The sequence below is a fragment of the Galeopterus variegatus genome, unplaced genomic scaffold (assembly GCF_000696425.1).
Source record: "Galeopterus variegatus unplaced genomic scaffold, G_variegatus-3.0.2 Scaffold6343, whole genome shotgun sequence".
Taxonomy (NCBI): Eukaryota; Metazoa; Chordata; class Mammalia; order Dermoptera; family Cynocephalidae; genus Galeopterus; species Galeopterus variegatus.
In genome coordinates, this window is record NW_007732454.1 from 90,186 (window position 1) to 105,392 (window position 15,207).

The window sequence follows — 15,207 nt, forward strand, 5'->3', positions numbered from 1 at the left end:
TTTTGTTTTTTTTTTTTTTTTTTTTTGTCTTTTGACGTTTTCCGTGTCCGGCAACGGATCGCAACCCTCAGTGTTGCCCCCGCACCGGACCGGGGACCGGCAACGGGATCGCAACCCTCGGCGTTGCTCCCGCGCCTCGCTCAGCCAGTGAGCGGGAACCGGTCTGTATGTGGGATCCGAACCCTCGGGCGGGAGGATCCGAACCCTCAGGCGGGAGCGCCGCCGCGCTTCCCAAGCGGCGCACTATCCAGTGCGCCACCGGGCCGGCCCCCTGTTTATTTGTTTTTAAATGTTGAGCATATAAATTAAGAAAGCATAGTTTTGTTTACTTTTATTTAACTCAGCTATTTGGAGGATAATTACAGAAGGGAAGAAAACTACTTTATCTGTCACTTTTTAAATCGAGGTCCTCAAAAATGAGCATTTCTGATAAACCTCAACTCACAATTTTAGTCTCACGATCAGGGAAAATGATTAAACCAGTTGAAATATATTGAAAAGAGTATGGCTGCTAATGTTTGTATTATTTATTGCCTGAGCTGTTTGAGTACAAGAGAAAAATGGTAACTAAAATTTTGTTTCATATGATATTTCTCAAACAGAGGCATTTTGTATACATAAGCTATTCCATTTCATTCCAGTATAGATCTTTGGGGAGAGCAGAGGAAATTATTATTATATTAAATGGAGTCAAAAATTGATCAAATCTTAATTAATTAGGTGATTAACAATTGGCATCTATACTTTTCTAATAAGATTTTTTTTTCTTTAAATTGGTATTGATTATCCAATACCCAATGTGATCTTGGATAAGCATTTAACATTTCTGGCTATTTTTAAAATTTATTCATTCAGCAAATGTTTATTGAGTTTCTACAAGAGTAAACATGGAGCTTGTGTTTATTTAACTGTTTATTCATTCATTTATTCAATCAATCAACAAATGTTTATTGGGTACCTGCTGAGTGCCAGGCACTATACCAGATACTGGAGGCAGGAAAATAAACAAAGCCTGACCTCAAGTAAGTCACAGATCAGTGTGGAGATAACAAGGCGACCAAGGAGAAAGGTGAGCACAGAGTATTATAGGAACAAAAAGAAGGGACATTCAAATAGGTTCAGAAAAGGCATACTGATGGATTTGATGCCAGCTCTTGAAAAATGAGCAATTTTCTGTAAAACAGAGGATTTTCCCTGCATATATCTCACAGGGGGCAAGAAAAGGACTTTCAAAGTGCTACAAATGTGTGAAGCATTAAAAATATATTTTATGCATGTAAAGATAATGTGTAGAAAATTCTATAAGGGTCAAAACAAAAGTAGAGTTAAAAAGTTGATCTTTAGGTACAAATCATTGCAATGAATATTAATATTTGATTAAGTTCCTATTTTTAATACCAATCTTGTACTCTGATCTTCGATCACTTATTGTTCATCAACTAATTCATTTATTATGAAAGCATTGATTGATTACTGAGCACATCCCAGGCACTTTTTAGATGCTAAGGACACAGTAATAAGCAAGGCAGGTAAAGTCCTTGGCCTTATGGGGAGTGGGGGAGAGAAGAAGAAGGGACTGAGGGAAGATAAATACATAATTAAGCAGATGAATGAACAAGACTGCTTCAGGTGATGTTAAGCATTATGAAGACAACAAAACAGCACGGCAGAAACTCCAAGGTGGTGCATCATTAGACTGGGTGGCCAAGTAAGGTCTCTCTGGGGAGGTGACATTTGGTTAAGATTCCAGCATTGCATGCAGGCAGAGGGAGCCAAAGTGGCAAAGGCTCTAAGGCAGTAATAAGGTGGAATATAGGGAAACAGAGGTCAGCGGGAGTGTGGGCAGAGCTGTATCAGATGAGGCTGGAGAATTAGACTACGTGGGGTCCCTTGTAGACCACAGTCAGGATGTTGGGGATTTTGTCATCCTCAGTGCAAAAGGAAACTGTCCCAGTGTTTAAGCATGATGGCAATGCTCTGATCACTTGAAATCATTTCTGGCTGTTATCTAGAAAGTGGATTGTAGGGAGGCAAAGGCGGAAGGAAAGAAGACAGTTTCCGAGGCTGTTGGAGGCCAGTCAAGAGATGAAGATATTCAGCTGGGGGTGGGGGTAGTGGAAATGGACAGAAGAGCACAGAATCAGTACCCGGTGTGGTGGGGGTGCTGGCAGGAGGTGTGTGGAGCAGATGTGGTGGTTGGCAAAGAAATGGAGGGATGAGGAGCGACGCTAGGACCATCGGGGTGGATGGTGGGAGTGTTGCTGAGACAAGGACAATTGTGAGAAAAATTGGATTTGGAGAGTAGAAAACATCAAGAGGTCTGGCTTGTCCATGTGTGGCATCACGTTTGCCCTCGGCTAAGTTTAATTCCCAAAATATATCATTAACCCTTTTTATTCACTTATCAGTCATTATAACTTTAACAAATTTCTGCACATAGGATTACTTTTCTTCGGTCTGTGGTCGCTGAACACGAGCAATTTGATGAGCTGCTGCTTTCCTTTTCTGTCTGGATTAAGTTGTTTCTCAGTGAATTACAAACCACTTCTGAGATAAGCGTAATGGACCATAGAGTAGCTCTTACTCGACACAAGGTAAAGTGCATTCTTTTAAGATGAAAGAAAGTAGTCACAAAAGAGAATTCTTGAATTACAAAGGGATGCAACATAAACAAAACCAAACAAAAAAAAATGCTTGGCAGCAATTTAACTTTCTATTCATGTGGATATGTTTTAATAATTGAACATATGGGTGCAGGCAACAAGTAATGCAGATAAATTAAGCAGATAAAACCACTTCAGATAAAATAGGCAACTACCTTAAGAAACTATTTTTTCATAATGGAGCAAATGATTTCTAATGTAAAGTAATAAGAATATCCATTTTAAACCTTCTTAGTTTGTTGTATTACAACGCTGAAAACTGATACTGAATTCAATGCTTTAACAGTATAGTTTTTCTGAATTATCCATTTAGCTTGAAAGTGATTTAAAATTCATGACTTATTTCCCTTATTTATAAATTATGCATAATATCTCTGTTGACACCAAAAAACATTTTTAAAAATCAGATATTGATCGTAAAGCATTGGGATAGTAGAGATAAGCTACATGATAGGTTTATAATAATGTTTAATAGTGAAACGTTTAATATTTGTTGAGTGTTCATGCTATGCTGAATTTGCTGATTGGCTTTACTGGAGGGAAAAGTAAACCTTCTTGCCATCTTCACAACAGGAGGTAGTTTTACAGCTTGGAGGCAGAGAATGAATTTATTATTACAAGTTTTCTAAAGTAAATGCTCTAGGGAAATGAAGACCAGGGACCTCTAGTCAGGAAGAAGCTATCGAATGTTTAGTAGTCAAGCTGAAGGGAACGGTAAGGCCATTGTGGTCAAGATGAAGGTAGATGATAATTTCTCTTTAATGGGAACTATGCTAATATTGGTAACAAGTTTTTTTTTTGCTAGATTTTAAATATGATTTATGGTGAGCTAGTCAAATTTCCTATACACTAGTTGCACTTAATCTATATTGCTTTAAAGGTGGCTAAAACTTGTGCAGGTTTTCATCTCCCTTACCCACCATGTCTGACGAGATGTTAATGTCGGGGCACTTCCACACGTTTCCCTACAGGCTCTGTTAGAATTAGCTCTAGTGCATACATATATATACAAACATATATATTATTATATACATACTATATTTTTTATATATCATTGTAGGGGCTAAGGAAAAACTTCCCCTTCGCCTTCTGAAAGTTCACTGAGAATCAGTGACAAAAAAGACAGATTAATAGAAGAAAAGGCATAACACATTTTATTTTAGCATGCTATGGAGGGGGCAGGAGGTGGGCTATGTACAGAGGAATCGCAGGAGAGCAATTGCCTAATAATCCGAAGGTCATCACAGAAGCTTATATACTTCCTTATAGGGTACAGGGAAAATGGGGAGTGGGTATAAGAGTAGATTATTTTCAGAAAATGAATGAGCCCAAGGAACGTATTTGGCCTGAGATCAAATATCTCTGAGTTCTGGAAGAGGGCATCACAGTTGAAGGGAAAAAGCAATCAAGCAAGGGCTGTCTTGTTATGCAGATGAAAATATCTCAGATAATCTGGGAGCTGCCCTCAGAGAGAATAGATGTTAGATAGTGGGGGCAAGCTCAGCAATTGTGAGCCAGTGTAGATTTTTCTCTGCAGAAGCAAACCTCCTCAAAAAAAAAGAGCAGCTTTTTAGCTATTCTTGTGTTTCCAGTTCCTCTAAATAGCCATCTTGAACTATGTCAAAGAAGTATATTTTGGACCAAAATATTTTGCTTTCCTTCAATATAAAAGTAATTTAAATATATGAGTATTTATACATATTATACATATATATATAATATGTGTATTCTTTTTAAATCTTCCAAATTTTTTATTTCTTTTAACCAACAATTTCTATCCATGAAGAAATGATTTCCACAAAATTAATTACTCCAAATCAGTGCTGTGTTTTATATGAAGTATGTAGGTGAGGAAAACAGGATATTTTGTGCACATTTCTAAAAAATGTACCGTGGATCTTTAAATACTACACTATCCATTGAACTTAAATCATATCCTGACATCACACATCCTGTAGTGTATCTGCGTCATGAACTGTAGAGTATCTGAGTCATCACTAACTCTCTCTTCCCTTCCAGGACCACACAGCAGAAGTAGAGAGTAAAAAGGGGGACTTGCAGCGTCTGCAGGATCATTTAGCAAAATTGGGTTCTCTGGGCCGAGCCGAGGATGTCCACCTCCTCCAGGGCAAGGCAGAGGACTGCTTTCAGCTGTTTGAGGAGGCCAGCCAAGTCGTGGAGAGGCGGCAGGTGGCCCTGTCCCAGTTGGCAGAATTCCTACAGAGCCACGCCGCTCTGTCCGGGGTTCTCCACCAGCTGAGGCAAATGGTGGAAGCGACCAACAGCATGAACAAGAAACAGTCTGACTTGTTAGAAAAGGACCTAAATGATGCTATTCAAGATGTTAAAACATTAGAATCTACTGCCATCGGTCTCGATGGCATTCTTGCCAAAGCCCAATACCATCTGAAAAGTGGAGGCTCTGAGCAAAGGACCTCCTGCAGAGCCATGGCTGATCAGTTATGTTTAGAATTAGAGAAGATCCAGAACCTTCTGGGAACCAAGCAGAGTGAGGCAGATGCCCTGTCAGTATTGAAAAAAGCATTCCAAGACCAGAAAGAGGAGTTGCTGAAAAGCATTGAGGACATTGGTGGAGGCTCTGAGCAAAGGACTTCCTGCAGAGCCATGGCTGATCAGTTATGTTTAGAATTAGAGAAGATCCAGAACCTTCTGGGAACCAAGCAGAGTGAGGCAGATGCCCTGGCAGTATTGAAAAAAGCATTCCAAGACCAGAAAGAGGAGTTGCTGAAAAGCATTGAGGACATTGAAGAGAGAACTGACAAAGAGCGACTAAAAGAACCCACCCGCCAAGCTCTTCAGCACAGGTAACGGGAGACTGTGTCGAAGCCAGCTGTCCCTTTCACTTTTCATTTGCTCCCGAATTAACTTTTATGCAAAACTTTAATAGTACCACATTTAGTAACTTCTTTTTTTTTATGTTTTGAAGATAAAGTTAATGACTAATTTGACACTCAAGAAGTACTAAAATTTCTTTGCTTTCCTTCAGGATTTTCCCAAGGCCTGTACATGAGCCCCTCTGAGTCCTTATTTACAAGAGAATATATAGATTGTATTATCTTTTCTGAAGCAATTTTTAACTGATAGGAGAAGTGATTCATCTTCCGTAACAAAAGTGAGGGTAGAGGAGAAAGGGAGGAATCCAAGTAGATTTGTGGTTTGGTGGTACAATTACCAGTAAGTTTCTCCCTGGTGGCCACTAGCCCCTCAGTCAAGACTGGAGCAAGCTCATTAGTTGAAAGAAGATGAGGGGCAATTTGAGATCTGTGTTCATTCATTTAAAGTGAAATCAACCAGCTTGGCAGAGTGGTTGTCCACAACTACTTTTTTCTTTTCGGTGGCTGGCATGAGGATCTGAGCTCTTGACTCTGGTGTTGTCAACACCATTCTCTATCCAACTAAGCTAACTGGCCAATCCTCCACAACTGCTTGTAACTGTTTGCTTAGAGGTATGGAGAAGGCAGAGGAGTGGGTTTAAGCAAAGTTGAGGTTTTGTTGGGTGAGTTCAATAGAGAAGCAAATAGATCAAGGATAAGCTCCCTTAGTAAATTTGACAAGCAATTTTCTCCCTAATACTGTAAACTTCATTTCAATTTTCTTTTTCTTTCATAATAGAACCTTCTCTCCACTCATATTCTCAGGGCTGGGTGAGTTCAATAGAGAAGCAAATAGATCAAGGATAAGCTCCCTTAGTAAATTTGACAAGCAATTTTCTCCCTAATACTGTAACCTTCATTTCAATTTTCTTTTTCTTTCATAATAGAACCTTCTCTCCACTCATATTCTCAGGGCCATTTCCTCTTCCACTTTTTCAAGGGGCAAAGAAGCAGCTGATATGCGTTTACACTGAGGTGTCTGTATTGATAAACATTCGGTTGTCCCTGCCAAGACCATTGCCATCGTTTCACCAGAATCAAATATTAAGCCAATGCTTCAGTTACATGACAATGGAGCTAATATTGAGCTTCCTGAGGTTATACCCCTTGTAGGAAATAAGCTATCTGACTAGTTTTACAGTAAATTTACAAAAGGGAATGAGATTTGGGAAGGTAAAGACAGGATGAGGTGCCTAGTGCCACTCACCCAGGAAGTCAGCAGTACCACTGGGGCTGCAGGGAGGCATGGCCTGCTCAGGCCAAGCGTACAGGAGATCCTAAAATTGCTGGAGAGAAAAGCCCAGGTTGGGCTCAAGATTCATATCAGTACCCTCAACACTGAACGCACCAAAGTCACATATAGGCTACAGAAAATGTTGAATTGAATTGATGGATTTATTAAATTCCAGCCATCCTTATGCTTCCCTGTGCCACCTTGGGCAAATCACCTCTCTTCTTGTATGGTGGGAAAATAACACTCGCCGCCAGCCACTTCGTTTTGGGAATTAAATCGGTTAATGCATGCACACTCACTTTGTAAACTCTATGGTGCCATACAAAATAGAAGAACAAAAGAGTCAGTGGCTGCCTCTGTTTGGTCACTTTTTACAAATGCTCAAATATTAGCTTACTAGGGACAGAAAAAAAGATCATCTTCTCATGGTAATCTTTTCAATAAAGTCGGTAACTTAGGTCTTAAAAATATGTATTTTTTGTAAAGCTCAGTAAAGCTATTTTGATTTTGAATGAAATAACTGTGATCCTTAAATATTACTGTTCACATGGATTGCACATCATGGCACAAAAGCACTTTTTACCAATGACTTTGCAATAAGTGTTCACCTACGTGGCCTACAAAGTCAGCCTTAGTCTTGAAAGTCTTATACCATCAAAGCAAAGCAGAAAGAGAATACAAACTTAATAGAATGTTGATGGTGAGTAACAAGAATGAATTTCAATGTTTTCTGAGGGACAGTCTGAGTTATTTTGTAAAATTAGCTTGAAAAGTATCCTCATCAGTTGATATACATTAATTTAACTGCTGTGTTAAAAAGTTTTTCTAGTAATCTATATGTGTGCTTTATGGACTCAGCATGTGCTTGTGGAAAGGAAATATTAGTTCACTACCTCTAGTAAATTAACAGTGAAATAACATTTTAATTCACAGGTTGAGAGTGTTTAATCAGCTAGAAGATGAACTGAATTCTCATGAGCATGAACTATGTTGGTTAAAAGACAAAGCTAAGCAAATTGCCCAGAAAGATGTAGCTTTTGCACCTGAAGTTGACAGGGAGATAAACTGCTTAGAAGTCACCTGGGATGACACCAAAAAACTAATTCATGAAAAGTAAGTCAAAAACACCCAGTTTTTGTTTTTAACTTCCTGCTTATTTTGTGACATTGGGCCATTGCTTGTTAAATTTTGTTGATGTTATCAAAAATTGCACATCTTTTGCCATCTTAGGTATTCTGTGTCACTTTAGTAACATTAAAAATTTAGTCTTACAGAACTTAATTGAGAATTGTGTCTTGAGATCATAGTCACAGTGAATTTTGATCCTTAAAATCAGAAATTGTCAATAATTACAAAGTGCTACAATGAGAGCCTTAACTTTTGATTTTCTTTTTTTTGTTGTTTTGTTGTACTTGTTTGTAATTAATTAAGGTAAACTTTAAATACAGTAAAATTTACCTCTCAGTATACAATTCTATGAGTTTTGACAGACTCATTCAGTTGTATAACTATCACAACTATCAAACTTCACAGTAACAGTTCTAACACCTGAAAAAATTTTAACATATCTCATTGTAGTATATCTCTCCCCCTCACCCACAGTTCCTGACAACCATTAATCAGTTTTCTGTATCTAAAGTTTTGTCTTTTTACAGAATCATATATAAATGGAATTGTATAGAATGCAACCTTTTGAGCCTGGCTTCTTTTAGCACAATGTATGTTTGTCCTGTGCATCAATAGTTCATTCTTTTTTTTAATAGCTGAATATTCCATTGAGTGGGTGTACCACAGTAAATTACTTACCAGTTGATGAACAATTGGGTTCTTTCCAGTTTGGATGACTATAGATAAAACATCTGTAAACATTTACATTCGAGTTTTTGTGTGTATGTAAGTTTTTATTTTGATTGGGTAAATATCTAAAAGTGGGACTGTAGGTTGCATGGTAAACTATACATTTAACTTTGTAAAAAAAACCTGCCAAACTGTTTTCCAAAATGGTTGTACCATTTTGCACTCATACCAGCCAGTGTGAGAGTTCCAGTTGCTCCACATCCTTTCTAACACTTGGTATTGTCAAGTTTTTGTTACTTGCTTATTTGACATTGTAATAGATTTATAGAGATATCTCATTGTGTTTTTAATTTATATTTCCCTGATGACTAATGATATTAAGCATATTTTCACATATTGTTTGTCATCTGCAAATCTTCTTTAACAAAGTACCTGTCCAAATTGGCTGATTTGGGGGGAATTGTTTGTTTTTTTGATATCGAGATCTTTTTCATATCAATAATAATCCCAAACAAAATTCCCACAGAATTTTTGTAAAAATTGACAAGCTGATTCTAAAAATTATATGTAAAAGCAAAAGACCTGGAATAGCCAGTAAAATTTCAGAAAAGAATTGTTGGACTCACCCTAGCTGGTTGCAGTGTGGTTTTGGCCAAGAGATAAAAGTTTAGACCAATGGAACAAGTAGTACAGAAATAAACCCACACATATTTAGTCAATTGATCTTTGATAAAAATGCAAAGGCAATTTGATGGAGAAAGGATAGTCTTTTCAATAAAGTTGCTGGAACAATTGTGCATTCATATGCATTAAAAAAATGAACCTCAATATGTACCTTACACTATGTATGAAGATATTTGAAACAAAACCGAAAGCACATTACATATTGTAGACTATTAATGTAGACTTTTAAAATCTAACCATGTCAAACAAACTTTATTCTACATTATTAAACATTCTTTTAGATTGTGATTTTTTAGAGGTTGCATAGTGTTTAATTGTAAAAATGTATCAAGATTTATTCAATCACTGACTTGTCTTTAACACTTAGGTTATTTCTATTTTTTTCTCCTATTATAAATAATGGAGTGAAGAATATCATTTTACCTAAATCGTAATGCACACACATCTGTTTCTTTGTAAAAATTTCCAGATATAGAATTACTTGCTCAAAGGCATTTTACTCTTATAAATAAAAACTACCTTATTTTCACAATATTCAGGAGATTCATGTTCAATTTGTTACATTGAGACAGTAGAGAAAAATATGTTTTCAAATTATTGAGCAGCATTTTTAGTTTTTTTTTGTTCTGTTTCGTTATTTTCTTCCCCCAATATATGCCAGTATGAAGTAAATAAAACAGAATGAAAAAAACATTTTAAAAAACTAATAATTTGGGTGACTCGTCTAAGAGAGTTTGCATTTGAGAAGCAAAGAACATTGCTTCTTTGTTTATCGTTGAATTTATAGCTTTTGTTTAATGGCTATGTGCACTTTCATTCATGGATAACATTTTGGACATTAGAATTAAGTAGGATTAACCAGCAACACTATTTTGACCTCAGTGGGAAGAAATATGGTTTTCTCTTGGTTCCAGCATCCATCTGTGAATATGTTTATGTAGTGATATGTCAAGTCCAATCATAGAAAATTCTTCCCTTTCCTGATAATGACACTAAATGATATATTTTCTTTAAACATTATAGCCAGGGTCAATGCTGTGGGCTTATTGACTTAATGAGAGAATATCAGAACTTGAAGTCAACTGTATCTAAAGTCCTAGAAAATGCCAGCAGTGTGATTATAACCAGAACTACCATAAAAGATCAGGAGGATCTTAAATGGGCTTTTTCCAAGGTAAAATTCAAAATGTATTTATTTTAGACTGGTAGATCTATTTTTTACTCAAAGCAATTCTCTGAACAATTCTTCTTGTCAGTATATTTAGATATGGATAATTCATGCTAACAAGCTCAACTCTTTTTTTCCTAGGAATACTGATATCCTAGGATTCTAGTAATTCAAGAAAATTATATATATGTGTATTTGTATATATATATATATTCTTATACTTAATTAATATCACCAATTTCTGCATAAGGTCACCATGAATTAAATTTCTTAGAGGCAAATGGTTTATCACCAATTATTTTATTAATTAAGGAAACATTTATGTCCACAGCATGAAACTGCCAAGAATGAAATGAATTATAAACAGAAAGAGTTGGATAATTTTACCAGTAAAGGAAAACAGTTGTTATCTGAGCTGAAAAAAATTCACAGTAGTGATTTCATCTTGGTGAAAACAGACATGGAGAGCACTGTGGACAAATGGCTGGATGTAAGATGATCACTTGGGATTCTGCGAACCATTTAAATATTAGCATTTCTCAATAAAATTTTTGGGCAAAAGATTATTCAGGGATGTGAATTCTATTTTTTAACTTTTAATGATAAATGCAAAATATGTGGAAGAAAAATTATGTTCACATAAAATTATTTCCCTTATTTTGTTGAAACAAATTCCAGATTTTCTGGAATTTCACTTAATAAATTCAAACATAACAAATTGTAACTCTGAATGCTTTTCTTCTTAAAACTCTGGAATTATGGATAAAAATAGAAGAATAATTTATAAACCTCCTATAGAATATTAAATTATAATATATAATAATTTAAAGAAAAAGGGCTATGGTTTCACATTGGAAAACATTAGACTTGTAGTTTATATCCTTGGGTTTTAGTTCTTGCTCTGTCGTTTACTAGCTATTGTGACCATAGAACACGTCACTTGATCTCCCTGGAATTCTATATATCTATCCATAAATATTTTATACCACCTTCCAGCTCAGAAATCCAGTGATTCTGTTGCCCCCCTATTAATATCTAGGTTCAGAAGTTTAATCTACAGTGGGTTCCCATACTAAAGCTAAATTTACTAAAATTAGACATTGGCATTTGTGCAATATAATCAAATAATTAGAGGACTGCAGAAAACCTTATATGCCTCCACTTTTAAAAGAACACTCTTAATATAGGAAGAATGTTAAGCAATAATACCTTACTTTAAACATGTAAAGTTGGTTGCACTTGTGTATATTTAAATCTGATTAATATTCATTCCTATATCTCAGTATTACAAATAAAAGTGCATATTGTGTTATTTTAAAAATAAATACAATATTGCCCTAGATGAACTTCAATTTTATAGAACTTAATGTTAGAGTGAGGTATATTTTAATAGAGACCTGTTGTGGTTGGTATCCCAATTTACAGATGAAAAGTTAATGTCGCAGAATTTCAAACAACTCTGCTAATATCAAAAACAATGTATGTACGGTTAGCATTTGCTTGAGTCAGGTGCACTAATTAGCTTACAGAACATAATTTTCTGATGAAGGAAGAATTGGTGGGAGAACTAGATGTTAAATCCTCACCCTATTAGTGCCAAGGCTTCTATTTTCTCTTCTAGGTATCAGAGAGAATTGAAGAAAACATGGATAGGCTGAGGGTAAGCCTGTCCATCTGGGATGATGTACTTTCAAGTAAAGATGAGATCGACGGGTGGTCAAACAGCTCTGTTCCACAGCTGGCTGAAAACATCAGCAGCCTGAATAACAGCCTCAGAGTCGAGGAACTCCTGAAAGAATTTGAGGTAAATTGACCATGCCTGACTATGGCAGCTGTGGTGCACCACTGACTGAAACATGAAGACACTGTGTCTTTTTAAAGTTCCCTGGTCCTTGCTGTTATCAGCACCGGGCTTTAACCACTGAACCAACCAGCCAGCCCTGACTCTTTTTTTCTAAGACACATATGAGTATTACGAAACTCTTAACTGTCTTTTTCTGTTTACTTGAAATTTGAATAGGTAATGGCTAAGAAAAGTTTTTTGTTTTGTTTTGTTTCACATTTTTATTATTTCTTAGAGCTCCTTACTTGAAGTAGTAGCAGAAGAATAAAAATCCATAAAATCTATCTTTTTTTCCCAATCATCTGAGAATATAACACCTTCCTACTTGAAAACCAAATTGGAAATGTTTGTAATTTAGTACTATTTCGTATCTATTTTTCTTTATTCAAAAAATCCCTGTTTACTGAGTACTTACCATGTGCTATTATGCTAGGTGCCGGGTTTGACTGTTACAGTTTCCACAGAAAGTCTTTGGCCATTTAAAATTCTACTAACCAATTTATTTTAAACTCCTTTTATTCCCATTTCTTTCATTCATTCATTTATTTATTCATCAAATTCTTAATGAGTACCTAACATATGTCAGGCACTATATTAAGCACTGAAAATGTAGTAAAACAAAGTCTCTACCCTTATGAAATTTGCATTATTTACATTACAATTTGAGAGTACTTGAAAAAGTTCTTGGAAAAATGAAATTAAAAGATAATACTATTATGTAAACTATGTTAAGTATATATTTATATATATAAACTAATGTTTTCATATGTGTATATATATATATATAAAATGTTAAGTAGTAATTGAGCCATGATGTAAAACGAAGCAGTGTGAGGGGGAGTAGAGTTAGCATGTTAAGTATAATTTATATATATAAACTAATGTTTTCGTGTATATATATATATATATATAATGTTAAGTAGTAATTGAGCCATGATGTAAAACGAAGCAGTGTGAGGGGGAGTAGAGTTAGGAGAGATACCTGTTTCAGGAGGCATATAAGTGACAGTCCTCTTGGTGAGGGCAGAGACTGTCCACATTGCTCCTTCTGGTGCCCAGCACTGTGCCTGGCACGTACACGGAACTTGACAGGTAAGTAAATGAGTGGCTGTAGTCTGAAAAAATATAGGCGAATGAACTGTATTACTTAGTAATACAGCTGTCTTTGACCCAAATAACATTCTAGAGATTTCATAATCTAATTCCAATTTCTAAGGGCAGTTAGAAGTTGAGGAAATTTTCCAGATTGAAAGTATAGCCAGGAGGAAGGGATACTGCAGTTTCTTTAGTTATTATCTCTGATGTTAAATTGACATTATGGCTCACACAGTGGCCTGGGCTAGATCCAGTTTGTACCAGCTCACGAAAGTCGATTGTTAAATTTTCAGGAATTTTGTAAACCAGAGTTAAATACAACCATTATTAAAAATAAAATTGTAATGTATACAATTAAATAAATTCTATTAAAAACAAAGATAATGAATACTCAAAACTTGTCATTTCCTAGCTATTATTCTACATATTACTTTATCTAGGCCCTTGAGTTATTGATATCTATTACATCTATATAATAGGTGGTGGGAATAATACAGAATGGTGTGTTACTGTTTATGTCTTCCAACTCCACGTGCAATGACATCATGCCTTAGTTCAAAATGGTCTTAAATGCTGCCAATCAGGGAGGGTGGCGGAGGCGGTTGTTAAACCCACCCACTGCTATGACTTCAGAAATCCAGACAGCTGATGTGCATCAGACCCACATTTAATATGGCCAGGTTTAGTCACTCACAGAGATGAGTTTTTATGTAACTGACTGACTGTGTGACACACTAGCTAATCAGTGAACAGATTCAGCCCAGTGCCAAACAAAGCCGTTCCTGCTGCAGCCAAGTAAATGAACGTAGGTGAGTAGGTGCGATTCCTTAATTGCCCAGACAGCTTCTGGAGGAGACCAGTGGGTCTGACAGTTAGTCCATCACATCCTACCATAACTAAATTATTTTCTAGATTGCAGGCATCAGGAGGTTTGTTAGTGTCTGCAAAGCACCAAAATACCATTTTTAAGTTGAGGAGAATAATTTATTAAATGCTTCTTTGTCTCTCTGAATAACTAATGAAGTTTACAAGCATCTAATTGGTTCAATAATGATTCTTTGATTGCTCTTACTTCTTTTGTGTGTTAGTGTTGGTGCAAAAAGAAAAAAAGGCAACTAATTGAAATTAGATGTCAATTTCCTGGTTAACCTGATTTCCACTTTATTATCTTATAAATTTTTATTTAAAATGTTTCTTATGTATTACTTATAGTCTACAGTCATTAGGCATTCCTGATGTGAATATGCTTTGAAATACTTCTTTATGAGTTTATTGCTACCATAGTAACCAGTAGTATTACTGTTTTATGTATTACTTATAGTCTACAGTCATTAGGCATTCCTGATGTGTATATGCTTTGAAATACTTCTTTATGAGTTTATTGCTACCATAGTAACCAGTAGTATTACTGTAATGAATAAATAACAACCTATTGAGAATCCCCTCTGATTCAAGACTTTTGGTCAGTGTTTAACTTTTTCCAGGAGCTTTTTTCTAATAAAAGAGGGTGGGGAGAAAGTTAGTTCTGCATATTCCCTCTCATTCCAAGCGAACATTAACTGTAATGTTTTCCACATTCATAAATAATGCCATCCCTCAGAAAATGAAACAAATTTTTTTTTCCACCACTGGCTTAAGTTGGTACTTTGACAGAGTTAGCTCTTGCAATTATTAAATATTAAATATAGCATGTCAATGTTTTTAATTCTTTACACATTTCTTCTTTGTCTTTTGTCAGTCTGAAGTTAGAAACAAAGCATTGAAATTGGAAGAACTGCATTCCAAAGTTAATGATCTTAAAGAATTAACTAAAAATCCGGAAACGCCAC

The 15,207-nt window shown here is 35.8% G+C and overlaps 1 protein-coding gene across 1 annotated transcript in view; it reads left to right on the forward strand.

Moving 5' to 3' along the window:
- LOC103606144 (nesprin-1-like) overlaps nucleotides 1-15,207 on the forward strand; it is a gene marked incomplete at its 5' end in the record, with an annotated part of 130,330 nt that overhangs the window by 88,560 nt on the left and 26,563 nt on the right. The window contains 7 exons of the mRNA XM_008590735.1: nucleotides 2,441-2,594; nucleotides 4,683-5,082; nucleotides 5,260-5,488; nucleotides 7,725-7,904; nucleotides 10,296-10,446; nucleotides 10,772-10,930; nucleotides 12,062-12,244. Of these exons, the coding sequence (XP_008588957.1) occupies nucleotides 2,441-2,594; nucleotides 4,683-5,082; nucleotides 5,260-5,488; nucleotides 7,725-7,904; nucleotides 10,296-10,446; nucleotides 10,772-10,930; nucleotides 12,062-12,244 (1,456 nt within the window). The remainder of the gene's footprint in view (nucleotides 1-2,440; nucleotides 2,595-4,682; nucleotides 5,083-5,259; nucleotides 5,489-7,724; nucleotides 7,905-10,295; nucleotides 10,447-10,771; nucleotides 10,931-12,061; nucleotides 12,245-15,207) is intronic.